General features: G+C 65.1%; 1 protein-coding gene across 2 annotated transcripts in view; it reads right to left on the bottom strand.

Moving 5' to 3' along the window:
* The window catches only part of TAFA5 (TAFA chemokine like family member 5), a 103,664-nt gene that overhangs the window by 6,934 nt on the left and 68,925 nt on the right, over nt 1-27,805 (bottom strand). For both annotated transcript variants that reach the window (XM_016144305.2, XM_036237701.1), the window contains exons 2-3: nt 26,967-27,116; nt 10,191-10,318 (exon numbers count right to left, since the gene is read on the bottom strand). In XM_016144305.2, the coding sequence (XP_015999791.1) occupies nt 10,191-10,318; nt 26,967-27,116 (278 nt within the window). The remainder of the gene's footprint in view (nt 1-10,190; nt 10,319-26,966; nt 27,117-27,805) is intronic.

Here is a 27,805-nt window from a genome sequence, read left to right as displayed (position 1 = left end):
TAGTTACAGAGGTGCCCGACACTGACCAGACGCCCAGTGACAAAGGTTCCCACGGACCTGGCAATGGCCCACACGGGCCTTTGAACAGTGTGGTACAAGTGTGTGCAGGTGCGTGTGTGCAGACATGCGTGTGTAGGACCACGTGTGCGCAGGTGTGCGTGTGCAGGGCTGTGCGTGCCAGACACCCCCATGCCCGCCCTGGGGGCCGTCTGGACTCTGGGCTCAGATAGGGTGGGGGCGCGGGTGCGGCCCAGGCCTGAGGTGGCAGAGTCCACCCCAGAGCCAGCCCTGTGTCCCCTCCCGTCCTGTCTGTGTTCCCCCACGCCCCCGCAAGATCTCGGCCTGGGAACAGCCGACTCACGAGCTGGGGCCGGTCGCTGGTGAGATCTGGAGTCTGGTCTAGAACACGTCCCGGCGGGGCTCAGCTTGACCCTCAGCTGGCTCTTCCCGGCCACGACCCTCGGGGAGGTGCCTCGACCCTGCCAGCCTCGGTCCCCACGCCAGCCTGCCCAGCACCTGTGCTGCAGCCCCTTGGGGCACTGTGTGTCTGCAGACGAGGACCCCGGAGCCAGCCCCGCACGCCCGAGCCCAGGCCGAGCTGCGCACTGCCATGGTGTGCGGGCCGCAGCCAGGGACAGCCCAGGACACCGCGGCCGTGACCACAGGCACGCGGGATGGTGCGAAGCAGGGACAGGAAGACGGCTGAGCGCCCGGAAGCTTCTCCTCCGCACTGTCCCACAAGGACAGAGGGCAGAACTCGGAGAGGGTGCTGGTGCCGGAGTCATGGGGACGCGGGTCAGTGCGACCACCACGGGTCCTCCGTCCAGCTGCCACCAACCCGAACAAGCCTGGGGCGCGGGCTTCCGCCGAGACTCCTGGGAGTCCAGCCCTGCACTTGGCTCCAGCTGTGAGGCCCTGAGCAGAGAACCAGCCATGCTGAGCTGGACCGCGGACCCGGAGCTGAGAGACAGGGAGTGTGTCATGGAGCTGAGCTCAGCCGGCCTGGAGCGTCTTCTCCCTAAAAAGCCACCCCCCAGTTACCTGCCCCAGCCGCCAGCAGCCGCCGCCCACTTTCTGCCCCCACAGACTTGCCCAAGGCAGACGGTTGACACCGCGGGGTCACGTGGCAGCGGTTCCCTGCGTCTGGCTCCTCTCTCGTCCACATGTAAGTGAACGAGCAAGGCTGTGTTTCAATAAAACTTTATTTACGAAAACAGGTGGGGGGCCGGATCTGGCCAGCAGACCGTGGTCTGCCCATCTCTGCTTTAGACCATGGCTTGTCTGTGTCATGAAACTTCCAGTTGAATGTAAGAGGAGAACCTTCCATATTCGAACTTGGTCCAATTTAATACACGCTTTAATTCATTTTCAAGGCATTTCAGGCAATTCTCCAGTGTCAGATGCACCTGTTTACCTCGTCTGTAAGTAATAAAAATCGTGTTTCCTCATGGGAAGCAGTTATGTGACTGCCTCGGCCAGAATCCCCAGCAGGTCAGAGTCATGGGGATGAGGACAGTCCACCTGGGTCCCAGGATGGAGCGTGTCCTGTGGGCTTCGGTTCCAGGGGACGTTAGGTCCCGGAGTGGGGGGCCGCCTTCTCCCGGGTCACCAGAGGTCCGCCGTTATCCATGCTGTCTGACATGCTTCTGAGGAACAGATACAGTGTCTGCCTGTGACTTTTCGGGCATCTACTGAATTAGAACACATGTTTTATTTATCTCCTGGTGGGGTTTGTCGTTCTCCTGATTTTGAAATATTAAAATGTACTTTCATTTTTCACATAAATCAACTGTGCAGTGGCGTTTCTTTGTTCTGTTAAAGGACTGTAGGATGCGGTTATTTTATGCAGGTTCGGGGGACGTGTGTCCCAATCACCTGTCACAGGAGAACACACATTCCAGGGGGCAGGGATCTCCCCAGTGTATCTCCGACCCCAAAGTGACCGGATACACGAGGCCTCAAGGACACTCCTCTGGCTACGTCGTGCCTGGCACGGGGCCTGGGAACTTCACAGACTCGGTCTCCGCCGAACAGACGACCTTGCTGGGAACTTGTCTACCTTTGGGGACACTTTTGGAATGAAAGCTTCACTGGCCTCTAACAAGAACTGGGCAATTTTCCAGTATTTTGGTTAAAAGATTCCTGCAACAGTAAATGTTTTCAAGAACCTGCCTATTAAACCTTTGCAGCCTGGAATTTTTACTAGGGACTGTTAACATTTTTCTACTTCTTCAGTTATTTTTGATAAATTTTCCCCCAAAATCATATGCTGAATGGAAATTTCCCAATTTTGCGATGACGGCACTAGCCACGCACGTGACCTTCGCTGGAGGCCCTGACGCATGCTTCTTCCCTTCTTCCTTCTGGATTTATTTTCTAACTTAAAAAAAAATAATAATCACACATGACAGAGGTAAAAATGCATTTTTATAGTTTTGCCGGAGACTCACGCAGTGAACACCTCCATGCCTTTCTTCTTAAAATTCATGAATATTTCTTTTTCATCTTTACTAGTTTTCTTGTCCTTTTAAAAAATATATATTTTTTTGAGGGTGGCTTTTTCTAGAGCTGAGGTTGTTTATTTTCATTCCGTCTGATTTAAAAATACAGTTATTTAGAGACTCGAGCGGTCCAACGAGCCCGTCTTCCGCTGAAGTCATAAACGCAGAGCGTCATTCTCGCTACTCTCTAGACGGGATTTCACAGTGACTACAGCGCACACACGTCCCCGTCCAGCGCATGCTGACCCCAGTCCACCCTCGGCGACGCTCTGACTCCCTCAATGCTCGCGCGGCCCGGGCAGGTAGGGAAGGGCACTTCGCCCATTTGACGGGTGTCGAACCCGAGGCACAGAGAGTTAAGCGACTGGCTCTGGGTCGAGCGGGTGACAATCGCCCTACGAGGGGAGGACGCCCGCACCCTGACTTCAAACCCTGCTCCTGACTCCGCGGGCCTGCTTCATCTCCTCTGTAACCAACAACTTGTAAGAAGGCGCTGGTTGCTGGCTTATTGTTATTTCTTGGTATAGTTTTAAATATATTGGATCATGACTGGGAAAGAAGGTTGGCACGTTTCTTCTCTTACTGAGGTGTATTTCATAACTTGGCTTATAGATAGCTTTGTACAGATTTCATAAATGACAGAAAATTGGGAACAGCCTGTTTATAAGTTATAATGTTCAATATGTTCCTGCAAATTTAATCTTGGTGATTTTATTTTTCAAAAGATCTGCACCGGAGTTGTCTAAACTTCCAACAAAAGGTTGCATTCTGAACGTTCTTTAACTTTTAACCCAATTTGCTTCGTCCGCGCTTCTGTTAGGCTCATCAGTACATTTGCATTATACGGAACTGTATCAATACCTGTCGGGAATCAAAATGTATCTTAAATGTATCAATACGCCACACCGTATTGTTTCAATGGAACGTGTTTTACCTACCGACTTCCTTTCCATTTCATTTGGTTGGCGAATCGTTATTTGGCCTTGCTTTTGGCCTCACGGTCGTCTGTCTGAGGGTGTGCTCCTGGGCGCCCCCACACACAGATCGGGCCATCTGAAAACCCTGCTTGGCAGCCCCTGCCTCGTAGCAGAGGAGGAGGACCCATTCGCACTCGCTGTCACTGCCGACACCGACGCCCCGGCGTGAACGGTTGGCTCCACGCCGGTCTCCGGCTGTCCTCCTTTCAGAGTTTCTTCACACACGTGCGCCGTGTGGCACCTGCCGCAGCTGAGAAGCAGCGTCGCGCGGTGGCCCGTATGTTAATTAAACGCACGCTCAATAATCAGCCACCTCGCTCATGCCCTGAGTTCTTGCGGCGGCCCCAATTCCGCGGAGAAACATCGAGTGCTTCTTACTGTGCGGAAGCCCTGTCCCCAGCCTTTGTTAATTTAGCCGAGGTCACGAGTCAGCTCATTATTACACCACGAGGATCCGCCAGGAGGTACAGAGCATATTACGCGAGGGCCGCGGACCCCGCGCTGGGTTTTGCAGCCAGCGTCACAGGGGTGCTGTCGACCCGGCTCGTGTGCAGACCCGCTGGTGCCCGGCGGCCGCCCACCCTCCTACGTGGGACTTTCTGGTTGTCGGCGCCTGGGTTCTCGCTCCTTGACTGGCCCGGGCTCGGCTCTCATTCACCTTTTCAGGAAGGGAATGCGGGCGGCATGCTTCCTGTGTTTGACAGTTTAAAGCTGTCCTGTTTATCCTCTTCTGCCAAAACAACAACTAGAAACAGGATTAGATTTTACGTAGAACGATTTTTCAGTCAAAGCCCCGGGAGTCCCCCACCCTCTAATCGCTCTTCCCTCTCCCGCACCCCGGTTCTGGTCCGGCCGGGTCAGAGGGCGCTCGGCTCGGCGGTGCCCCCGTGGGCTCTGTGGACTCTTGTCCCTCCATTCCCTCCTCCACTGCGACCTGGACAAGGAGAGAGAGTTTTATTTTATCCTTTTGATTCAAAGATCTCGCCGTGGAAGGCCTAGGGCCGAGATGCTTCTGTTTTGTCTTAAATTGGGGACTTTCTTCGGCTCCCAGAAGCTCCTCTCTAACTCAGCGCTCACAGCAATCTGACGATTCTCTCTGTCCCGCGTCTGGGGTCGGACCTGGTCCCCTGGGTCCCCTGGCCTACAGGCAGGCCCGTGGCCGCTCTCCTCCGCCCCTCCCCCGCGTCCTCCCGTGCAACGCTGCCGCGGTGGGGGCGGGGGTGCATCGCCGCGGTGGGCACGGCTCTGTCACGACGCCGATTTTCTGCGGCGATGTGGCTTTTATTCGCAGCTTCCGGCGCCCGCCTCGGTTCCCCTCGAGGGTCCCCAGCACCTCTGAGCTCGTCCTCGGGAGCGCCCCGCAGTCCTCTGCGCATTCGCCTTCATTCCAGGCTGCTTTCCCCTTTCGGCTCCTTAATCCTGGGTCGCAGAAGCCACAGCCCCTTGGATCCCCTGGATTCCAGCCGTGGATTTCTCCAGAAGTCTCCCGCTCACTGCAGAGGGCCGTTTTTAGGGCTAACTCTGCCTTTGAATCTTTAGAACTTTTTCCTTTCCATAGATAGCGCTTATGTTTTCACAAAATCACGTATGGGTTTAGGTTTTGATGTTTCTTGAAAAATTCTCTTTTAAACAGGCAGAGGCCAGTCCTGCCTAGAGTTAGCCTTCAGGCCCGGTCCTGGGGGTGTGGGAGGCTCCAGGCTGGGGGAAGGTCTGGGTGTCACCTTCTGGTGAGCACCAGGCTTTCACGGGCGGGGGCGGCTCCCGGCGGGGTCTGTCATCACTTGCGAGGTCGGGTTCTCCGCCTGCACCGGAGGCTCCTTACTCTGGGGACAGGCAGCAAGTGGGATGAGGACCCCATGTGCCTCAGTCCTCCTGCCCCATAGCAGGGAGCCCCCCGTCACTTGGCCCTTCCAGGACGCTCCGTCACCCACCGCCTCTACTCCTCACGGGCTGCCGCACACCACGGAGGGGTGTGGGCGGGCACACGCCACCTCTGCCCGCCGGCTGATCACTGCTGGGGCCGGCGGGCCCTCCAGGCCGGCTGGCCACGAGGATGTAGCCGCAGCTTCATCTGCATTCTGGGGGGCGTCGTCCCAGCTGGGGCTCAGAGGATGAAGCAGGGCTTCCGGGAAGTGTCCCTGTCGCTCCGGTGATGCCCGAGGAGTCTGAACGACCTTAGGGCACATTTCTCTTTCCTCCAGTCACGATGCCACTCCGCCGGCTGCGGCAGTGATATCTGAGGTGGGGGGCTGGGCGGGGAAACAGCGGGCCGTGTATGGATGCGGGGGCCACAGCCCCGGGCCGGTCCTGGACGACGCGCAGGACCAGACTCCTCCTCCCCCCGAACGTCCGGGAGGCCAGTGTGCCGGGGTGTGGGCGCCCCCGCCACAGGAGAGGGAAGCTGCGGACGCTCCCCCACCGGCCCCTTGTCTGTTACACGCCGTGAAGACCTGAGGCCACGTGAGCCGTGACCAGATGTGGCTTCACCCCAATGCCGACACGGGGAAGGCGAGCACTCCAGAATGTTCCTTAGCGAATCTTTACCAGACGTCTCTGCCCAACGCCGAGTCTCACTCCCCCGGTGGCCCCCCGGTGGCCCCCCGGAGCCTCCTGGACGGGTCACCAGTGGAGGCCCTTCCTTGGGTGCTGCCGTCGGGGCCGGAGCTGCGCCGAGGGCGTCGGCCGCATCCGGGCACACCGAGGGGGCGGAGCGGGAGGATGCCACGCGTGGGGGGGGGGCAGGCTCAGCGCGACGGGACCCTGACCCGGGTGCCAGGCCCGGCTGGGAGGGGCGGGGGCGGGGTGGGGGCGGCGTCTGTTCCAAAACCCTGGACCGTGGGGGTCAGGGAGGGGTCGCCGTGCGTGTGGGTTTATTTCTCCTGCTCGCATTTATGATCTTTTTTTTTCACGGCTCAGGCAAGAACAACCTAATCCACCCTTGTCCTTTATGGAAAAACAAACCGCTAAGCAAAGCCACCTGCAGGAGCGTAAGCGCGTCAGAGACCCACGAGAGAAAACCCGTTTCCAAGCACCTCGCCAGGGTTTCTGTTCAATGAGTTCACGAGACCTGGAACCGGAAAATAGAATTAACTCAGAGTGTCTGCGGGGAGCGTGGGGTCACCTCGAACCTTGTCAGTCCTTGTCACACGCTCACTGTTGACAAGGTGACGACGCTCACCGTTCCCGGGGACCGCTTTGCTTCTGACATTTCAGGAGGAGTCCTGCCAAAAGCCCAGGGCAGGGGAGGTGGCCGTCCCAGGTGGGCAGGCGGGGACCGGCAGCGTGGTGGCGGCGGCAGGGCACCTCGCTCCAGAAGGTCCGGCCCATTCGGAAGCCCTGAGGGTTCCTCTAGGGCGGCGGTCCCCAGCCTTCCTGGCACCAGGCCGACCCCTCCGCTTCTTCCACAGACACTTTGGACCCGAAGTCCTAAGCAATGTGTCCGACTCTGGGCCCCACAGGGCTTCTGGGGGCCCTACAGGCTCCTCGGGGTCTGGGGTCCACGTGGACTTCGTCTTGCATCTGCGGCGTGGAGCCACACAGAGGTGCGGGGGCCGGGGCAGGGGCGGCAAGTCCTTCCTGCAGCCTGCGACGCCTCTGTGGCATCGGGACACCCCCACTGTGCGGCGGCCGGCTCGTCGCCCCGTCCCGGGGCACGTTTCCTCCATTCGTTTCAACGACTTGCCATCTGTACATTTAAAACGATTCGCAGAACCGCTGCTGCGGAGGAAACAAGAGCAGCAAGGCCACAGGGAGCCACTGCCTGTGCGGTAACAGGAGCGCTGCCTGCTGCGGGCCTGGCTGTGAGTGACAGGCGGCTGGGCGTGGCCCTGGCTGTGAGTGACAGGAGGCTGGGCGTGGCCAGGCCCGCCCTGTGCCGAGGGACGCCTGCGCGCTCCTTTCTGTCTTGGAGACGCTGGTGTCGCGAGGTTCGCCAGCGCGCGCGCCCAGGTGCATCTTGCTCGCACACTGAGTCTACGGACACGGCCCGCTGTCCCCGTGGTGGCCAGCAGCGGCGGTTCGCAGGACGCGGACGAGGCTGAGGCCCGGGGTGGAATGGTCGTGCGAACTCAAAGTCGTCACCTAGACGCAGGCGCTGGGCCACCTTGGGGGAGGGGGCACCTCTCCTGTGCAGTCCAGCCCTTGGAGGGGGCCTGCAGGGCTGGGCGCCGGCAGCGCACAAACGGGACCCAACGTGGCATACTGCACTCCGATTAGAATATTCCGGAAAGCCACTGCCACCCACACGCCGCCAGCTGACAGACGGCTACGGAGGGAAGCCGCAAGTCTCAGGAGGACGTTCTGCTTGCGGTGTGGCCCAACTGCCGGCCTCAGACCCAGCTGTCCCTCTCTCCTCCTGCTCCGTGAGCCCCAAAGCTGAGCAAGGGGGGGCTGTCAGCCCGCAGCCTGTCCCTGGGAGCAGAGCAGTGTGAGGAGCCAAGGAGGGGGTGCTGCACTTGACCTTGGGGATGGCCTGCAATGTCTCCCCAGGAGACACAGCTGGGTGCAGACAGGCTAAGGTCCGCAGAGCGGAGACTCAGGGAGGAGCCAGCGCCTGAAGAGCAGCCGGGTCGTCCCGAGGCCCCTGGATGGGCGGGCGCCTCGCACCGTGACCGCACGTAAGACCCGGCTTCTCACCGCGACGCCCAGTGCCCCGCGCCTCGCACCGTGACCGCGTGCAAGTCCCATTAAGTGGCACCAGCCTTGGATGCTCTGCTTTTTGTATCCTGTTTCTTTCTCCCCCTCAACACGCTGGTCGGGCTCCGCTAAATTAATTTCATGGCCCACTAATGGGGTGACAACACACACTTTGAAAAGCGGTGGCCTAGGAAATGCCCACAGCAGCGTGCCCGGGGCCTGCCCTCAGTGCGTCCATGAATCAGCTCATCACACTGGGCCCAAGGTGTGGGGACAGAGTAGGGTCCTGGGAGCTCTCAGCTGGGTGGGCACAGAGAAGTGAGCGGCCACCGTCCACGCGAAGCAGGGTGACGAGGTGGGGAGGGGGTGACCGCCACATCCGGACATGGCTGTGGCTGGAGGGGGTGGCAGCCGGGATGGAATTAACAGCCACGGAGCCAAGGAATCAGAAGGTCACTGAAAGCCCATCTCACAGAAAACCAATTTACGGGCGGACGCGACAGCCCACAGCGCTAACCCAGCACCCGTGAGAGCCGGGCCGCAGCCGCGGGAGCCGCTGCACGTTCCAACGACGCGGCGCTCGGGTCCAGAGCTCCGCTGACCTTTCGAGGGAGATTTTGAAAATAGGTCACCACCAGCCGGCAACTCTGATAGAGCCGGGGGCCCCTCTGCAGGTGCTGGGAAGGAGCGGCGCCCAGCTAGGCCCCTAGCGCCATCACACAGCCGCTTGGAGGGGCCTGCTCGGAGGTAGCCAGGCATGCCACCTGCTGCCACCAAACAGCGGGCGGGGCCTCTGGTGTGTGCACGGTCCCCGGGGGACTCAGGGTCCTGAGAGGAGCCCCCTTCCCACGCCTGTGACAGCACCAGGCGCACCCCCAGGGCGGCCGGTCTAAGCCGGGCCGGTCAGGGACCCTGTCCACAGAGTGGCCAGACACGTGGGCCTGCAGGGCTGGGGCTGGCTTCCGGGTGGGGTGGACCCAGAGGGCTGACACCCCAGCTCCGGGGCCTGTGACCCCCACTGTCAGCGGCCGTGTGCCTGCCCCAGCTGCAGCTCCCATGGCTGGAAAACCGGGGTGACAGAGCTGAGCTCCGAGGCCTGTGAGGCCGACGGGCACGACCGCACCGGCCTCGCGAGGTCCTTAGTGCCAGTTAAGGGATGGAGGGGTGTGCTGTGGCGGGGGCTGCGGGGCTGGGCCCGCCGAAGGGGCCGCGGGACGGGGTGCTCAGTGCCCCTGCCTCGGCCCGTTGCACACAGCCAACCCCCAGGACCCCCGCAGGGCAGGGGGCTCTGGAGCCAGGAGGGGCTTGGTGGTTTGACGAGAGGAAGCCTCGAGTTGCCTTGAGAACAGAGGCTGCTGTGGGGGCCCCTTGAGCGGGCTGCCCCCCGGTGTCACACAGGAGCCTGCAGGCTGTGCCCCCAGGGGGCCCCTTGAGCGGGCTGGCCCCCAGTGTCACACAGGAGCCTGCAGGCTGTGCCCCCAGGCCCCCTGTAGCCCCTCAAGCCTCGCCGCCTCCAGCCATCTGTTCGAGGCCCCCCGGGGTCCCCTGCACCAGGCCGCCCGGCCTCCTGACCTCTGTGGCAACGGCCCATCTGAGTTCGCGCAGGGGGAGCGGGAGGGTGGGCGAGCCTCCGGCCCCACTCCCGAGGGGCTGCGACCCCCGTCCTGCAGAGGCTCTTGCACGGAGGCTGGGTAGGGGACCGGCTCCCACGCCCTGAAGTGGGGGACCGTGACCCCTCGGGATCCCTGCCGCAAACGGCCACATGCACCTGGGGCGGGGGGGGTGAGGGCTCCGACCCCCCAACGCCCCATCCGAAGCTGCCACGGGGCTCTAACCATCCGTCCCCTAGACACCAGACGCTTCCGCCAGCGACCTGTGCGCGGCGCTGACGACCCCGAGCGCGGTTCTGTCTGCCGCTCGGCCCCGAGCACGCTCGGTGGCCGTCTGGTGGGGACAGGGCAGTCGGGGACAGGCTGATTGGCCCCGTAGGAGCGGCGAGGGCCGGGGAAGAGGAGGGCACCGGTGGCCTCCCCGTGCCCCTCGCCGCTGGGGCCGGCGGCCGCGGCCGCGCACGTACCGTGGTGGTCTTCCTCCGGCCGCCGTGCCGCGTGCAGGTCCAGCCCGAGCGGTTGGCCAGCAGCTCGCAGCCTTCGCCCTCCAGACAGGGCAGCATGTCACACCACTGCCTCGTCCTGATGATCCGCGCTGCGGGAGGGAGAGACAGCGTCAGGCCTGCTGCCCGGGGCGCGGCCCTGGACGCCGGGGCGGCCTGGCCAGGCCCCGGCCCCGCCCCGGCCCCGCCCCGGGCCCCCCGCCCCGGGCCCCCCGCCCCGGGCCCCCGCCCCAGACGCCCGGCTTTGCACTCGCTGCCCGAGGCCGGCTCAGCTGCCGCCCCCTCAGTAAGCGGCGACCGAGGGCATGAGGACGGTTTTAAGGAGCTGCCATGGTCCCTTCCCAGGGGGGTGACCCAACTCTCTCCTCTGGAATGCATCCGAGGGCCAGGAAGGGTCCCCAGTGGGACACAGTCAGATGCAGCGAGACCGGCTGGTCCACGGGGCAGGTTCCAGGGCCAGGGGTCGTGGCTGGGAGAGAGGCCGCGTGGGTGACTGCAGCCCCTCCCTGGGCCTCACTTGCTGACTCCTGCGGGACTCCATGACTAAGGGTCCTGTGTCCTCATCATCGCCGGGGTGAGGAAGCAGCAACAGGACCGGGCTACCGGGGTGGCCCCCGCGCCCGGCCGCTCAGTGGCTGTCGGTGGGGGTGGCCCGCAGGCCCGGACGGGAACCCCAGAAGCGGGCGTAGCGTGCGTGAGCGTGGACTGCAGCCCCCGGGTCGGCAAAGCAGCCTGGGAAGGCCACGGCCCCTTGCGAGTCTGGACGGAGCCCGTTTCCTCGGCGCTCACTGGCCGCGTGGGCCGCGTGTCCACGTCTGTGGGGGAGGGGCCCGCCTGGCTGCCCCGGGTCGCCGTTCCCCAGGCTGCGCCCTTGGAGCCGCCCCGCCCGCCCGTGCTCCGGTCCCCGCTGTCCCCACTCCAGGACCACTGTGACAAGCCCGGCCACATTCGCCAGCGCGACCCCCTCGGGCTTCTCTCCTGTCCGTCCCCTGTTCCTGCAGAAGTCCCCACAGCGGCCCACTGTCCCCAGTGCATCGTTTGGTGAATTAAGGATGGCACGAGAGCCTTGTGGACAGCAAGGAGCCTCGTGAGAGCCGCGGGGCTGGAGTAGGTAGAGCAGGGGCCGCGTGGCCACTGTCGCGGGGAGGCAGCCCTGTAGCCACACGTGGCCACACATGTGTGTGCACAGGTCCACATGACACACACACACTGACTTGTGAAGCAGCATGCCCATGCACACACACGTGTCCACACACACACCGACTTGCACGCACACACGCGCACACACCGACTTGCACGCGCAGAGGCACACGCCCGGGGTCACGTGTGGGCGGGTGCCCGGCCCCGCTGACTGGTGTCCCCCGCGGGGCGGTGGCCCGTGGTGCGGGGTGCCGGCCCGCAGAGGGCGCCGCCGGCTGGCGCTGAGCACACACGGCCTTTGTGCGCTGAGGGAGCTGGGCCCGCCCAGCCCCAGCCCACTTCCTGCTGGAGGCAGGCGGAGGCGCGGTGCCCGGCCACCACGTCCCGGGGACAAAGGGCCCTTTCATGCCACGTCACAACTTCATCTCCTCTGGTCCCCGGTGGAGCGGCAGCCCTTGTCCTGGGCAGAGTGTCCCCCGAGGGCTGACGCTGCTGACAAACCCCAAGAGATGGCGGCTGGCAGCTGGGGACCGCGGTCATGTGTCACGACCACGGGGGCTCCTGGGCCTCTGGTGGGTCAGGGGCTTGGGCCATTTATAACCGTGTCCCTTGAGCTTGTCCCCGGGCCCAGTGCAGAGTCAGTTTCTCCAGATTGGGTCTCAGGGCTGGAAATGGCCCAGTTGGGCCCACCCGAGCCTGTGACGGGACCCGGCCCGGCCTGGCCTTGGGGTGTGACACTCCCTGCCTCCTCCCCGCCTCGCCCCACCTTGCACGCCCCGCATGCACACACGGACGCAGCGGTAACGGAGGGACGCGGGCCTGCGGCCTTCCTCGCTCTCTCTGGTGCGGCGTCCCAGGGCCCCGGGCCCTGGCCAGGGCACCTGCTCCTTGCTCGGCTCTGAGCCTCCCTCTGCCAGGACGTCTGAGCGCTTCTGGGTCCACATCCCTCGGCCTCCCGCTCCCCAGTGTGAAGCGCGGGCCCTCGTGAGTGACAGAGCCGGCAACCTGAGCATCGCGAGGACGGAGGGCTGGGGACAGAGAGCTCGGGCGAACGTTTCAGGGAGGGTCAGGGCAAGGAGGAGGAAGGGAAAATGAAGGGCGGCGAGGAGCGGGGCCTGGGCGGGGGCTCCCCGTCCTGGGGGGGCGGCGGGGCCGCCGCCTGTGTCGGGACACCGGGCTGGGAAGCGGCGGGCTCGGCGGAGGCACGTCGTGGTCATGGAGTGGCTTAGGTGGGTCCCAGTCAAAGGCCCATTTGCTGAAACTGTCGGGAAAACCATGACTGGGGTCAAGGACAGAGACCAGGGGATCTGCAGAGGTCACACGGCCGGAAAGGGACGACGCGGGGCCTTGAGCTGTGTCCACCTGACCAGTGTCCCCTGTGGCCATCAGGGAGGAAGCCGGCGGGGCCCCCTGGCTCCCAGGGGCGGCGGGGAGGGCGGACAGGGCGGGCCGGCAGAGCGGTGACTTTCCTGCAGAGTGCTGGGGCTGGGGGTGTTCCGGAGCCCGACCCCACCGGCCCATCCCAGCCCCACGCTCACGGCCGAGCCCTCCGCGAGGCGCCCGCCCTCCCCGAGCCTGTCAGACGGGTGACAGCCCCCACCCCCCGCCCGCCCCCGCAGCGGGGCTCCTGCAAGGACCGGGCGAGTCGGAGCGTGCGGATCGGCGGATGCCCCTCCTCGCCACTGCGGCCACACGTGTGTCACACCTAGCACGGCGGAGTCCTGAGGGGACCCAGCGAGAGGCCGCCGGCCCCCCGAGGAGGACCCCGGGGCCGCTGGGGCCAGAGCTGCTCTGCTCTCGCATCCGGGGGCAGAAGGCGGACTGCGGCCTGGGCTGCCACCGTGGCGGGGCCGTGAGGTGACGGGGACCCCGCCCCCAAGGGAGACCCCGCTTGGCTCCAGGGGTCCCAGCCGACAGCTCTGGGCTGCACCTGCCTGCGGCCCCCTGGCCTGCAGTCAGTACGACTCTGCCCTGCCGGCCCCCACGGGGTGTCTGACGCTGGGCGCAGACGCGGTCACCGTCACAGACACGGACACAGGCACAGGCTGTGGTCACAGAGGACAGAAACGCCAACCAGCTGCTACGGCTGAACACTCGCGCGTTCTGATTCCCGATCCCCACGGCCCACGGCACGCGTCGGGGAGAGGGAGGCACACGGGAGGCGGGCAGGACATGGCCGTGCACGCACCTCGCGCCCGGGGACCGCCAGTCGGCAGGCGCAGGGGCCCTCAGCCAGACAGAAACAGCTGGCTGCACCTGGTGGGAGGGCCGGGGCCGGGCTGTCTCCTCCGCCCGCGTCCCCGCGTGGACCGCCCGTGCCGGTTCCTTTGGTCCATCAGGCGCTCAGAACCGTGCGAGGCGGCCGGGCCCTTCCCGCGTGGTCCCCGCGCCGATGCCCGCCGCCTGCCCCGCCTGCCCCTGGAGGAGGTGGCCACGGAGGACGGAGGGCTCCCACGTGTCTCCGAAGCCCGCGCCTCCCACATCGCACTGTCCACGCCCCGAAGCCGCGGCCAGGAGCTCCTGTGAGCGCCTGGGAGGGACGCGGGCACAGGGGGCTGGAAGGACCCTCACCGGTCACTGGTCACCCGCGGCCACTCACGTCACACTCGACACTCTAGCCGGAGCACAAGCGGCAGCGGGCTCTGCCTTCGGGAACTGCGGTGCTGGGGGTCTCCTCGCGGCCTTGTTGACTACGACACCCACCCCCCAGGAGGCAGCCAGGGACACCCCGTCTCCAGAGCAGCCCAGTGCTCACCCCCGGGGAGTGTGCACGACAGAGGCCAAGGCCTGGGCTTCACCCCTGAGACCCCGAAAGCAGCTCTCAGCACTGAACCCCGAATCGCTTAGGAACAGAAAGTCCGCAAAATCCAGATGACGTCTTAAAATTAGACAAAATTTTCTTTCTACAACTTTTAGACAGCATAATTTAGTGAGAACGGTCTCGATAATTATTTTTTCTTTAAATAGTTACAGTAGAATGTATTAATTTTCGAGATGGGCCTCTGATTAGCGTGATTCATTAGCCGCCTGGGAGCTGTCGCCGCCGCCCCTGAAGAATGGGAAAGTCTCGCTTTGTGATTAGTGTCCGTGGAGCCGCAGCGGCAGAAAACACTCCACATTCAGGTAATCAAATTAGATTGAGAGAGAGGGAAAAAACATGGCCGTCGTGAGCTACCTGTTCCATTACTTCATTAGAATTAAAGAAATGTGTGTGGAGGGGAGAAACACACTCCAGTCATTTTTCTTGGGCAGACTTCCACAAACTGACAGAGGACTTAAGAGGGAGGACAAGGCGGGCAGGGGCTTTTCATTTTAGCGTGTGGGGAGGAAGGCATCTCCCCTCTCATTCTGGGGTCACCTGGGCCCCTGTGCTGGGGGTGCCAGGCCTTCATGGGGTGGGGACAGCCACATGTTCCTTTACCTAGGGATGGGACAGCCCTTCGTGTGGGGAGCCGGTCCCTAAACAAAACCGCCTCCCGAGCGCCCGTGAAGATGGGTGCTGTGTGGGGTCGGTCCCCAGGGATGCGAGGGGCGTGGCCGTCCAGCAGCATGGTCCCACCCGTATGGAGGGGACGCGGGCCCCTGCATACAGACCCCGAGGCTGGGGACGCCGACCGCCTCCTCAGGGGTCCCCGCCACCTGAGACTCAGGCCGACCACCTCTCACAGACGGTTTCTCTGTGAAGCCCCAAACACTTAGAGAACCACCCTCTGTCCGTGTGTCCCTCTGTCTGGCCACCCATCCACCCGCCCGCTTACCCGTCCGTCCATCCATCTCTATCCGTCCATCCTTCCACCCAGACCTGGGCGTGCTCGGCGAGAGAAAACCTGGACTTGCCTTTCCTCCCTTGGTGGCCAGCGAGCCCTGGTAGCCTCTGACAGCCATGCCTGCTGGGAGGGGCCAAGGAACCCCGCTCAGAGCCCCCTCGGCTCCTGCCGGAAGTTGCAGGAGGAGGGGGAGGAGGCTGGCGGCAGAGGCTGTGACCAGCCTCCCTCCTCGCTCCCGACACGCACGGCCTGCGCGTGGTCACGACGAGGCGTTCCGGCCTCTGGCCCCCCTCAGTGTCTCCTGCAGCCCACAGGAAGGTCAGCAGATGGTGGCGGAGGGAGCCGGTGACAGCCTGTGGGCCCCAAAGTCTGTGCCAGGGCCCTTGGACGCACGGGAGAGGAACTAGGAAGCGGCCTGTGAGCGCCTCCAGGGAGGCGGGTGGTGGGGCCCGCAGTGGGGGGGGGGGGGGGTGCGGGTCAGCGGGGACCGCCCCCCGCTCACGGGGCTACGGGTTCCAGCGACTCTCAGAGGGTTTTCTCCAGGCCCGACCTCTGTCTTCCCTCGGCCCTGCTCTCTCCCCTCCCTGCCCAGGGCGCCTGCCATGTGGCCTGGTGGCCTCTGCGGCCCCAACCCCCGCTCAGGCAGCGGGGGGACAGTGAGCCTGTGGGAGGTGAGACCAGCATCTACCTTGGCCCCCCGGGGCGTTCTGGGCACCCGGAGTTCTGAGCAGGAAGTGGTGCTGGGTTTCTGGACTGCAGTGAAGGCCCGTGGGGACACAGGCGCCTTTATGGGACAGTTACCGGAAAGTTCCGCCAGCCTAGCCTTGTTGTCCCTCCCCGGGAAGGCCGACGACTTACGCTTTCTCCAGCTGACACCTGTTTCTATCCTATCTGTGTCCTCTGAACCCAGCAGCCGCGGCCACAGAGCCCCTGCCTGAGGGTCACTCGCTGTCCCCTATACACCCCCCGCCCCCACAGAGGCCAGGAAGGGGCCACGTCCGGCTCCTCTTCCCAGGAAGGTGACTGCCGCCTTGAATTCACTTCCCGATCTACTCCGGAGGGGAGAATCGTGGAAAATTATAAAACTGATAAAAAGTCTGAGCGTTTGTAATTATTTCTAAAGTATTCTCATTCAGAGATTCGAACGCAGTGGGCGGGCCCAGCCTGGGGTGGGGGCCAAGTGAGACGCCACAGGGCTCCGGGAGATGGCACCGAGCCTGTTGGGGAGCGCTGACTGCACGTCCACTGTGCTCAGCGATCGGGGCGCGCATCCCCGCGGATCTGGGTGGCCGCAGCCGTCTCCACGGGCGGGGGCTGGGCTCCCCCTCCACGCACAGTCACCGCCCTCGTCACCGGGACACAGAGCCATGTCTGGGGTTGCTTTGGGAACGAGATGCAAGAGGGAAGAAAAAGAACCTTCATTTTCCCGAAGCCTCAGCACCATGGGGTGACGCTGAGAGGTCACCTGCCATGAGGGCCAGCGAGGCCGGGCGGCCACCCCCTGCCGGTGTCCAGCGAGAAGCGCGGGGGGTGTGGCCCCAGTTTTCAGGGAGTGCGACGGGCAACTGCGGCCAGAAAGTCGCCGGCGGTGGCCACATGGCGCCTCGGAGGGGCCGAGGCCTGGGCTGTCACAGGGGACACTGATCGCCTGGACTTGCGGCCTGAGGCGAGGAGCCAGGATGGGGCCCCCGGGGAGCAGGTGGGGGCTGGCCCTGTCCTGGGCCCACTGTGACCGAGAAGCACATGCCGGGCGGCCTAGGTGACAGGAACTTGTCCTCCTGCAGTATGCAGCCAGGATGTCCAAGGTCAAGGTCTCGCTGAGGCTGTGCTCCCATGAGACCTGCAGCGGAGTTGTCCTGCCTCTCTCCGCTTCCAGGGGTGCCAGCTTGGAGACCCCCTTGCACCCCCCATTGTCACGTGGCCTGAGTGTCCTGGTCTTCGCCTGGCATCTCCCCTGCTCAGAAGGACACGGGTCACCCGATCAGACCTTCCTCTGACCTGGCTGCATCTGCAAAGACCCTCTTTCCGCATGAGGCCACATTCACAGCACGGGGGCGAGGCCGCCGCTGCGCCCCTACTGCCCAGCACGGACCCCTGACCAGGCGCGGCGCTCGCCGCCGACCACGCCCCACCCTCGGCAGCGCCGGCCAAGGGCGCCGCGTCTCCAGGACAGTGGACGAAACTGTGCGCGGGGCCGCCAGGGACCCGGGCCGCGTGAGCTCGGCGCCGAGCCCGACCTGAGGCCGCGGCGCCCCGCGAGGCGGTGACAGGCCGTGTGGACACCGCAGGGAGCTTCGGCCACACAAATGGTCCGCACGTGCGACGCGGCTCAGGCCCAAGCAGGGGCACCGGGAGCTGCTCGCCTGCGCGCTGAACTTCGCAAAGGTGGACCTGAGTGACCGGAAGGGACCTCTCCGGATGATCTGTTTGCTCCGTGGCCTGATCCCCTCGTGTTCCGAGCGTCCCCAACGTGGGGCAAACTAGGCTCCCAGCCTTCGGGTGTGGCTCCCTGGGTTACCGCTAAGATTCCCGGGGGCCCCACCTCCCTCCAAAGCTGAGCTCAGGTCGGGCCCTGAGTCTCGGGGGCCCCTCCCCTCACGAAGCGGAACCCTGTCCTGAGGCCAGGGCCCCAGCACCCCCCTCTACTCCCCCGAATGCTTAGGCTGCAGATTGTGACTCACGCTCACTAATTACACATGAAATTACACACTGTGCTTAAAGCGAGGCGAAAAACAAACAAGGAGACACGTAAACAAACACGCAGATAAACGACGCGGCAGCGGGACGCGCGTCTGGGGCAGTGAGCGACGCGTCTCCGGCGCCGGCAGCGGCGGGCGCCTCGCGGACGTGGATGCGGGTAGCGCGCCTGCGCAGACCCGCGGGCGCGGGCACAGGTGGCGACATGGCCGGCGGCAGGAGGACCCGGGGGCCGCCACCCCATCACCGCAGCACCCCGTGTGAGCTTCACGGGAATGAAAAACTTTCGCCACAGGGTGTGTCGTCTGCAAACTTCATCTCCAAGAGCCAGGAAGGCAATGTTTTCAGCTTTCAGCTGCTGCTCAGTCTGCAAGGCAGCCGTAGCCAAGCGCAGGCGGAAGGGGGTGAGCAAGCTGGTGACAGTGCCCACGGAGCCAGCCTGCTCGCTCCAGGGCAGACGCCTGCTTGGGACCAGTCCCCTCGTGTCGCAGCCAAGGGGCGGAACCCCCTCCTGCAGCTTCCTCCCCACCCCTCACCCCCCAGCGAGGGCCTCTGCGGGGCGTGCCGGTGACAGTCAGAGTCCCCCGTGTTTCGCCGAACCGGGCTTGGGCGGGGGCAAGCGGGGACAGGCACATCAACGCGGGGGCCAGCCCTGCAGCCAGGAGGAGGCTCGGCCAGCACGCGGCTCGGAGGCAGCACGTGGCCAGCGCTCCTGCGAAACACTCAAAGCAGGGCAGGCGACCCGGTGAACGCGGGCAAAAGCCCCGACCGGACGCCTCGGAGGAGACGCGAGCCTGCTGACCGCGAGCCCGCAAGGACACGCAGGCCAGCACCACCGGGGCACAGCGCCACGCGCCCAGGACGGCTAAGTCTAAGAGGCTGACAATGACACGTGCTGAGAAGGCTGCAGAGCACGTAGGAGGGTCGCACGCGGCAGGGGGCAGCTTCAGCGCACAGCCTCGGCCGCATCTGGTCCTCGCCTGTCCCCCTGTCCGCCCCGCCCCGTACATGCCCACGATAAAAGGGCGCATCCGTCCTCTGCAGACACGCCCGCAGCCGCTGCGTGCGCAAGGGAGGAGACACCGAGCTGCACAGGGAAGTCCCGCACAGCCGTGGACGCAACCAAGCGCCGCTGCACCCCACGTGCGTGACGCCCCGGACGTAGCGGCCAACGCCAGGCCCCGGGAGCGCGCGCGCCGTCCGCGCCGGCTCACCGCAAGTCCTTGACAGGCGCGTGCGCGCGCGCGGGGTGTGCGCGTGCGCGTTACGTCTCAGCCGGTTTTCAAAAAGCACAAGTTGTTCGGCGTTTCTGCCCCCAGCGCGCGGCTGCGCGGAGTTACGGACGCATGCGCACGGCCGTTTTGTGAATCTGCGTGATCGTATGGATGCAGATTCGCGGGGTCCCCAGAGGCGGCGTGCCACTAGAAGGAACCGGCACAAGACGTGACCCCCCTAATTTAGACGTGGCATCAGGATATTTTCTCATGTTCAGGTTTAAGAAGCAACATGCAAAGGAAACACGTCTCTTTAAAAATGCTCCTGAAATTTCAGGTCGCTGCCAGCAGGAGGCGGTGGAGCCCGAGTCGCCGGGATTGTGGGAGTGGGGGGCACTAAACCCTGCTTGTCACCTCCGGTGCTCTGCACTTTGCACAGCCCGCTGCACTTAATCTCAGGCGACATCTTGGACCCTTGGTGCTGGGAGGCGAGCGTAGAGCCAGGAGGTGACCGGTCTGGGTCCCTTGTGCAGGCACGGGACGGGCAGGCAGAAGGCAACGACCCTGTTGGGGGGCCCTTGGCCGCCACGGTGCCCTCGACGCGGCATTCAAGAGCGGCACCCTGCTCCGGACAGAACAGGAATATCTCAGCCTTAGAATCACAAGGTCGCTATAGAGTCTTCATTGTGACACGGGGCCAGAGAATAAACGCCAAACAAAATACAGATCGGGCTCACGAGGGGGTCCTCTGGCCGACCCCAAAAACCTCCCTCACCCAGCTGCCCCCAATCCAGACGCCCCGGCTGGCCCAGCGGCTCATCCTGGCTCCCGGGCTCTCCCACCGAAAGGCATCATTCCTGCACGAGCCCAGTCGCCTGATCCCGCCAGGCCCCCTGAATAATTAAAGGGGACCTTTATTCACCTCCAAGCTCCTGGCCCCGAGGCCTCCTGAGGCCTCCTTCCCTCCCCAGTGGCCTCGGAGAACAAGGAAGGGGAGCGGGAGCCGCTCGGCTCTGAGCAGCGGTCACCGCCTGGAGCGCTGCCCCCTGGCACACAGCCCTGTCCTGTGTCCTGAGCTGCCCGCTCCCCTCCCCGCTGACCTCACTCACCCTCACACCCCTCCGGGCCCTGCCTCCCGGCCGCGGAGGCCCCCGCCTGCCCTCACGCGGCGGCGCGCGTCCACGGGGGAGCTCGCACCCGGCTGCCCGGGCCCCCGCGGCGACCCCGCCAGGCGCTCTGGTCCTTCCGTCACGGGTCCTGAGTCCACGAGGAGCCCCGCCCCGCTGGTCGCCCCAGCCCCAGCCCCGCCCCCCAATGGCTCACCCCAGTCACAGCTTCCGGCACCAGCCTGACCTCGCTGACCTCACGCTTGCTGCCCCGCACTCACTGTCCCGACAGCCTTGGAGATCTTTCTGGAAGGCTGTCAGAAGACTGGGCTCCCAGCACACAGGGCCGGTCCCTGCCTGGGCGGCCTCCTGAGCACGTCTCCTGAGCCTGTGCTGGCGCCGGGGAGGCGTGAAGGGGGCCCCGTCCAGGCCGCCCGGAGCCGGGACGCGTGGGCGCAGACCCGCTCCCCAGCACCCCATCTCCCACGATCAAAGCATCTGCCGAGATCAAAATAACGCAGTTTCGTCAAATTTCTCTGGCTTTGATTTGTTTTCCTCGCGCTATTTAATTTAGTTTGAAATCTCAAACAACATCAAAGAGAGCGTGAGGTTCTGTGTTTATCAAGGGCTGACATCCGGGGTGCGGATGATGCTGGCGGGAGGTGGGGGGCTCCGCCAGGTGTTGCCCCCGCCATGCCCCTCCCTACACAGACTGTCTAGCCTGGGACCCGAGGCCGCTGCAGGACGGCAGTCAGGGACCCTGAGTCAGGGCAGGGTGGCTGTAGGGAGACAGCAGGGTCCAGCGCAGCTCTGCCCACCCCCCACTCCCCCCTCCCCCACCCCCCCACCCCCGCCCCGTCCCTCACCTCACGCCGTGCTTTGGGGCTGCAGGAGACACCCCAGAGCGGCAGGGGCTGGGAGCTGAGCGCCTCTCACCCTGCTGCCCAGAGGCCGCAGAGCAGCCTGCAGCCTCAGCCAGCTCGGTCTCTGGGCAGAGTCGGGGCCTCCCCTGGGCCCCGGGGAGCCGCCCCCTGAGGGGAGGGTCTGTGTGGCTGCGAGCTGTGGAAGTGGGACCGGAGGGAGGCGGCTCGCAGATGGGCGCAGACCCCCGCGCCCTTCCTCGAGCGCTGTCACCAGCGTGCCCGCTGACGCCTGCAGTCCCAGGCGGGTCCCCACCTCGCGCTGGGCGCGTCCGCTCCCGGCTGCCTGCAGAGAATTTCCTCCGCGATGTTCCGAACACGCTCCTCCTTGTGTGAGCTGATTGTTCTCAAAAGCTCATGAAAACGTGTGGGGCGGGGGAGGCGGCATTAGCACCGGCGTTGGGGACAGTTTAGAGGACTGTGGAGAACGCGGAGGGCGGCACTCAGACGCGGGACCTCGCGTCCCGGTGCCCCTGGTCCCTCCGCACCAGGACCGCAGGCTCCCCGGCCCCGGCGTCACGCGGGCGTCAGGGCTGGGGGACAGACGGTGGCCGGTGCCTCCCGTGGCGGTGGCTGTGTCCGGGAGACGCTGCGTGGACCAGGCCGGCGGGAGATGCGTGGGAGGCGGCGTGCCGAGGGGCGGACAGAGGGCACACGCGGGTAACGGGCGGCCCCGCCGGCTGGGGCAGGAGACGGCTCTCAGGCCGGCTCCCCTGTCCGTGCCCGGAGCAGGACGCGCCGCTGCGCCTGTCTGGCTCAGGCTCGGGCGCTTCCCGCGCTGCGGCTGCCGAGCGGGTTATTCCCCTCTCAGCCCGCCCCCCACCGCCGCGGAGCTCAGTGATCCAGCTTATCGCCAGGCTCCCCTCCCAGTTCTGCGAGCGTGTGTGGGTCCCTGAGAGGAGCAGGTCCCCAGGGCCGGCTCTCGCCCTCCGTTCCCCCGAGGATGCCGGTCGCTGGCTGTCATCGCCCAACTGCCCCGCTGGTCCCAGGGCCACCGAGGAGCAGACGGCCTCGCCCTGTCCCTGGTCTCGGCACACGCGCGGCTTCTGCCAGGACTGCGACGGTGCCCTTCAGTGTCCCCAGGAGCCCTTCGCCACACCGAGTCCCCGTGATTTCCTCATCTGCCGGGCGTTTCTATCAGGAGACGCTGCTGGGCTCCGACGCGCGGCCTGCACAGCCACCGAGGCCCTGCGAGGTGCTCATAGCTCTTGGTTCTATGGACGTCGTGTTTACCGGGTTTCACACGTCGAGCCGAGCTCGCGTCCCTGTGCTGAACCCCGCTCGGTCGCCGTGAGCGGGGCCGTCAGCCCGTGGCCGACGCGGCTCGCGGTGCCTGGCCGAGGATTCCCGCGTCTGCCCCGTGAGACCTGCAGTTCTCTGCGCCGCCTTCGCCCGAGCTTCCCGTGTTGCGGGGACACCGGCCTCGCGGTGTGGGTTACGATGGGTCTCCTCTGGTATTTTGTTGTTGTGTTTTGAGGAGTTTGAGAAGAATTGGTGTCAACGCCTTTTTAAATTTGGCAGCATTCGCCAGGGACACCACCTCATCAGCCCTGTCGCACGTCTATGAGACTCTATTTCTTCTCGAGTCAGTTTGTGCGCACTTCGTGCAAGTTATCCGCACACGGGCATTCGCTGGAGCCCTCTTCGCCCTTAGGATTTCTGCAGAGCGGGTGGTAAAAATAAAGAGGGTGGGCCGCCCTTATCCCTGATCAGGTGGGTGACCCCTCTCTCTCTCTCTCTCTCTCACACACACACACACGTCAGTTTGGATAAAGATTTGTTCATTTCCCTTATCTCTCAAAGAACTAACTTCTGGTTTAGCTGATGTTCATAGGTTCTCTATTCACTTCATTTCATCTCGTTCTAAGCTTTACGATCGCATTCCTTCCCCTTGCCTTGGGTTCAGCGGGCTCTTCTTTTCCCAGTGTGTTACGGTGGGTACCTTCATCTCGATGGACTTCTCGCACAGGTAAGTTCATATAACTTCGTTTTAATAACGACTGTGTTGAGCAATCAGCTCACAAGCCTTCTGAGGACTTGAGCCGCCCCTCTGAGGGCAGGTCCGGCCGACTGGCCTCCAGGAGCAGGAAGGCCGCACGGAGCAAGGCCGCGGCTGAGCTGAGGGGGCCCGAGGGGGCCGCGCCGCTGCGTGGAGGACGCGCACACGCTTCCGAACATGCGCACTTAGGCTCACCGTCCTCAAGGCCTTTCCCTCGAGCGCGGGCCTCGGCTGCCCGCTCTGCATCCTGCCCGCCCCTTCGAGGCCCTTCCGCGTCGGAGAGTGGGGCGGGGGTCCCGCCAGTGCTGGCCTTGAGTGGACACGGGAGCCGTCCTCCTCGGGCCCAGGGGAGGGGCGTCTTGTGTGCCTGGTAGTCCTCTCTGGCAGCCCACGGAGCAAGAAGAGCCATCGAGGGTCCCCATGGCTCGGAGGCCCCGGGAGGAGGAGCCTCGCGTGGGGAAGGCCGGGACTGGAGCACGGAGACCTACGCCCCCTCGCAGGCCCCACGCCGCCGACGTGGCTGGGCTGGCTGGAGGGTTCAGTGAGCTCACGCTGCGCCCGCCCGGCAGCCCCAGCGGCTCGGGACTTCGGGGCCGGCTGAACCCCGGCGGGCTCCGGCCTCCCGTGTCCTCGCCGATGCATGGGTCGGCTGGCGCTCTGACCCGCCATGCTCGCGGCGCAAAGCGCCCAGTCAGGGCAGACCCGGTGGCCTCGTCCTGCTGACCAGTGGCGTCAGTTGTGTCCTCGCGTGCTTCCCGGCTATTCTCACACGGACCTCCTTCGGGGGCGCGGCCGTCCAGACCCTCCGTCCGTTGCCTAATCGTGCTATTTACCCTCCCTTTCCTCACGGGGTTGATGCATTTAGACACCACGCCCTGGTCTGACGCGAGGTCTGCGCAGGGTCCCGCCCCCGGCGCGGCCCCGCCCCCTCCCCGGCGCGGCCCCGCCCCCTCCCGGGCCGCCCTCAGAGGCGCAGGTTTTCTCTCTTGGTGCTGTGCCTCCGGTGTCACAGCTCAGGCCCCTTCGCCAAATCCAAGGTCACAAAGGTTTCCCCGTTCACGTCTCGGGGTTCTGTAACTTCAGCCCTCAACCCGCGGGCCTCGGATCCACGCGGGTCGTTGTCGTACGTGGCGTGAGGTCGGGGTCCGATCTCCGTCTTCTGCACGTGGACGTCCAGTTGTCGGAAAGACCGTCCCTTCCCCGTTGGCCTGGCCTGACACCCTGCTGGGGGCCCGCTGACCTCACGCGACTGTCTGCTTCCTGACTCTCAGGTCCTCACGGCCCCTTCGGAATGAGGAGGCCCCTCGGGGCCCCATCCGGGAGCCTCGTTCTCCCGGTTCCTCTGCCGGAACTGCGGGAGCCGCGTCCACAGAGTCCTCGCCACACACTTGTCCCTGCCTCACCCTCAAGGCCACCTGCGCCTCGCATGCTGCTGGGGAAATATAAACGAGGAAAAAAGAGTCCCCTCCGGGGTCAGTTTCAGAAGGGCCTTTGCACGTCACAGCTCACGTGCAGAGTGTGACGCTGCCCGGTCGTCACGGCAACGTGTAAACGCAGCCCCGGGCTCAGTCCCCAGCACCCACCTGAGCCACGGCCTTCCGCTGCTCACCTTGGGCTGTTTGAAACCCCGAATCCCGTGGTTCTGGGCAGCAGGGGACAGCTGTGCTCGGTGGTCCCACGGCCCGCCAGGGCTGGACCTGGAGATTTTACGAGTCAAGCCATCCCCGCCTTCCCCTTCGCCGTGGGACGTCGCGATGTTTGCATGAATGAATGTCTTCACCGAGCCGGTCACCGTCGGGCCAGCGTGAACCGTCCCGATGGCGCCCTGCTCCCAGCAGACCCCAGCCCACACGCTTTGTCCTTGGCAGACACATCCTCATGCAAAGAAACTTATTATGCACACAGAGCAAGAAAATAGAAAAGCAAAAATTAGATTAGGTGGCAGCCTGGAAAATGCCCACTGTGCAGAAAGCGCATGCTAGCTCGTCTGTTTGGCCTCCCTGGAAATTTGCCGGGCGTTTTAATTTGGGTCTCTGGGACCCGGCTCCTGGGGCACTGGCAGGCTCGCGGGGAGGGGTGCGAGGCCGCAGTTTCAGATGAGCAGACCCAGATTCAATTAGTACTCGCCAAGACCCCGTCTCCCGCAGGCTCGCGGAGCTAATTAGGACAGAGGAGGAGAAGGCGGCCGGGCTCCGGCCCGCGCCTCCCTCCCTCCCGGGCCGGGTGGAATCCGTCAGCGTCGGGGATCAGCATGCCGACTGTCACCTGTGGGCCGCTCCCGGCACAGGCAGAGACGCCGGCAGGACGGCCCAGGACGAATGCAGCGTGCTGACCTGGCCGGGCGGGGCGCGGTTCTGAGGTGCTGGGGGCGTGAGAGCTGCAGGTGGGTTGTTTGCTCCCCCGCCTCTCGGGAAGGGGGTGATGCCCACGGACGGGCTGACAGGGGGCCCATAACAAAGACACGACGTTTTCTTAGAAACAAAACCAGCTCTGGGGAGGCTGCTCCCACCCCGGGAGGAAGGTGGGTTTTGGGGTGGGTGTGCCATCGAGTGTACGGGGAGTGAGTCGCGATGCCGTACCCCTGAAATTCACACCGCTGAGGAGCCACCTCGGCAGGTGGACAGACTGCGGGGCGAGGCGTCCTGAAATGCACCGCAGCCTTGCCGACCTGCCGTCCGCCTCCAGGCCCCACGGCACAGTCACCGCACATCCTGAGTGACCCCAACATCTCCCTAAGACCCCCAGAGCTGGCAACACAGGCAGTAGCACTTGGCGTGGGGCCATGGGGTGGCGTCCAAGGGCCCTGCCGGTCACCCCAGGCTCTGGGCAAGGCCCCACTGGGCTGCACATGGGCTGCCCGCTCAGCCCCAGGGTGCACGGGGTGCCTGGGCCCAGATGGTGGCAGCCAGGCCTGACACCCTCTGGCCAGGAGCCCTGGGCCCCTCCCTGACCCCGTCCCCTCCCTGCTGGAGACGTTGGGGGAGAGAGCGGCCAGCCGAGGCCTTGGATGGTCCTGGGCACGCCCACCAGTGATGGCGGAGTCCACACTCCCACGCGGACACCCCCCCCACCCCAGGACTGCCGCTGCGTCTGAGAGCTGGCCTGAGCCTGGCACTCGCGAGCCATCAGCCCTGCACCCTACACCCAAGGAGCCGAGGCGGGCGCTCGCGGCCCCCACAGTGGATGCGCCCTCATCGATGCCCTGACGGCCATGGCGGGGGCCCCCTCACCCGTGTTAAAGACTGGGGCGACTGTTTCTAAGGACAGCGCCGAAGGCCACGCCTCCTGCCAGCGCCTTCAAGTGCGGAGTCTGCAGGATGCTGACGTGCGCGGCTCGTCCGGCGGCCGTGTGGGGTCCCCTCCAGCCCGGCGCACACCCGCAGAGCCCGTGGGGGTCCCCTCCAGCCCGGCGCACACCCGCAGAGCCCGTGGGGGTCCCCTCCAGCCCGGCGCACACCCGCAGAGCCCGTGAGGGTGGGGCCACTGCATGGCGCCGAGCGTGGGGCCCGAGGGTGCTGGCGCCTGCCAGACCCGGACGGGGGGCTGCCCGCCACCTAGCTGCCAGCCGTAGCCAGAGGCCACGTGGTGCCCTGACAGTCACCACAGCCACGACCATCCTACAGATGGCACGGCCCCCGCTCCCCTCTGCCCACCGCGACACCGAGGGGCTGCAGCCTCCGGGCCGGCACATCCCGGGGAGCATGCTGGGCGCCCCAGCCCTGCCACCCCACAGCACCCCAGATGCACCCCGCATGCACAAGCCAGCGCTGCCCCTCAGCAGCGGTGCCGGCGCCGTGTGCAGCCTGAGACCCGAGCAGCGCGCTCAGGGCCGGGGGCTGCGTGCGGCGGACCCCAGCTGGCAGCCGCCGCGGCCTCTGCCGGGCCCCGGGCTCTTACCGTCCACGCAGGCGGGCCGGGCCCTCGTGGTGCCCGCGATCTGCCCCTTCCTGCACGCACACCGGGCCGTCTGCCGGGCGATCGTCCTCCGGGGCTGGCTGCTGTCCCGGTCCAAGGTCACAATCTCACAGGTGCCGGCGGCCAGCTGACCTGCAAGAGAGGCGCAGAGTGGGCCGCGTGGCCTGGCCCTGGAGGCCAGCCGCCCGCCGTCCCGGCCCCGTCCCAGCCGCGCAGATGGACACCCGCCCGGCACCCGCCCCGCACAGGGACCCGGGGGCCGGAGGCTGCTTCTCTCGGCACCTCAAACGACGCCACCAGGAACGCGCCGGGCCGGGCCAGTGACCCCCACGCCCAGGCAGCGTGGCGCTCACGGCCCTGCCTGGGCAGACAGGAAATTAAGTGTGGGCTCGCCTCGGCCAGGCCGGAAATGAAGGGCCGGGTCATAAAGGAGGGCCGTCGGCTGGCAGCGGTCCGATCGGGGGACCCTGGACTGCACGGAGCACGCGGCCTGGGTCTAAGCTGGGCCCTGGGCCTCGTGCCCACTCTGGCCGGGGGTGGCGGGGGCCAGCGAGGCCCTCTTACAGGACCAAGCTTGCTGGGGACACAGCTGTGGCTGTCCACACCAGGCTGGTGCACACGCGCAGCTACGCACATGCCACACGGCTGGCCGACACACCCGGAGCACGCCTCGCGCAGGGCCGTGCAGGCGGGACCTGGGCGTGAACACGCCATGGCCAACAGGCACGCAGACGCACAGCTCGCGGGTGCGTGCGGAGACGCTCGGCGTGTGCGTGACCGTGCAGACACGCGTGGGCACACGCACGGCACGCACACGGGTT

The sequence above is a fragment of the Rousettus aegyptiacus genome, unplaced genomic scaffold, assembly GCF_014176215.1.
Source record: "Rousettus aegyptiacus isolate mRouAeg1 unplaced genomic scaffold, mRouAeg1.p scaffold_m13_p_2, whole genome shotgun sequence".
Lineage (NCBI taxonomy): Eukaryota > Metazoa > Chordata > Mammalia > Chiroptera > Pteropodidae > Rousettus > Rousettus aegyptiacus.
Note: the sequence above shows the minus strand (reverse complement) of the source record. Positions and strands in the feature narration are given on the sequence as shown.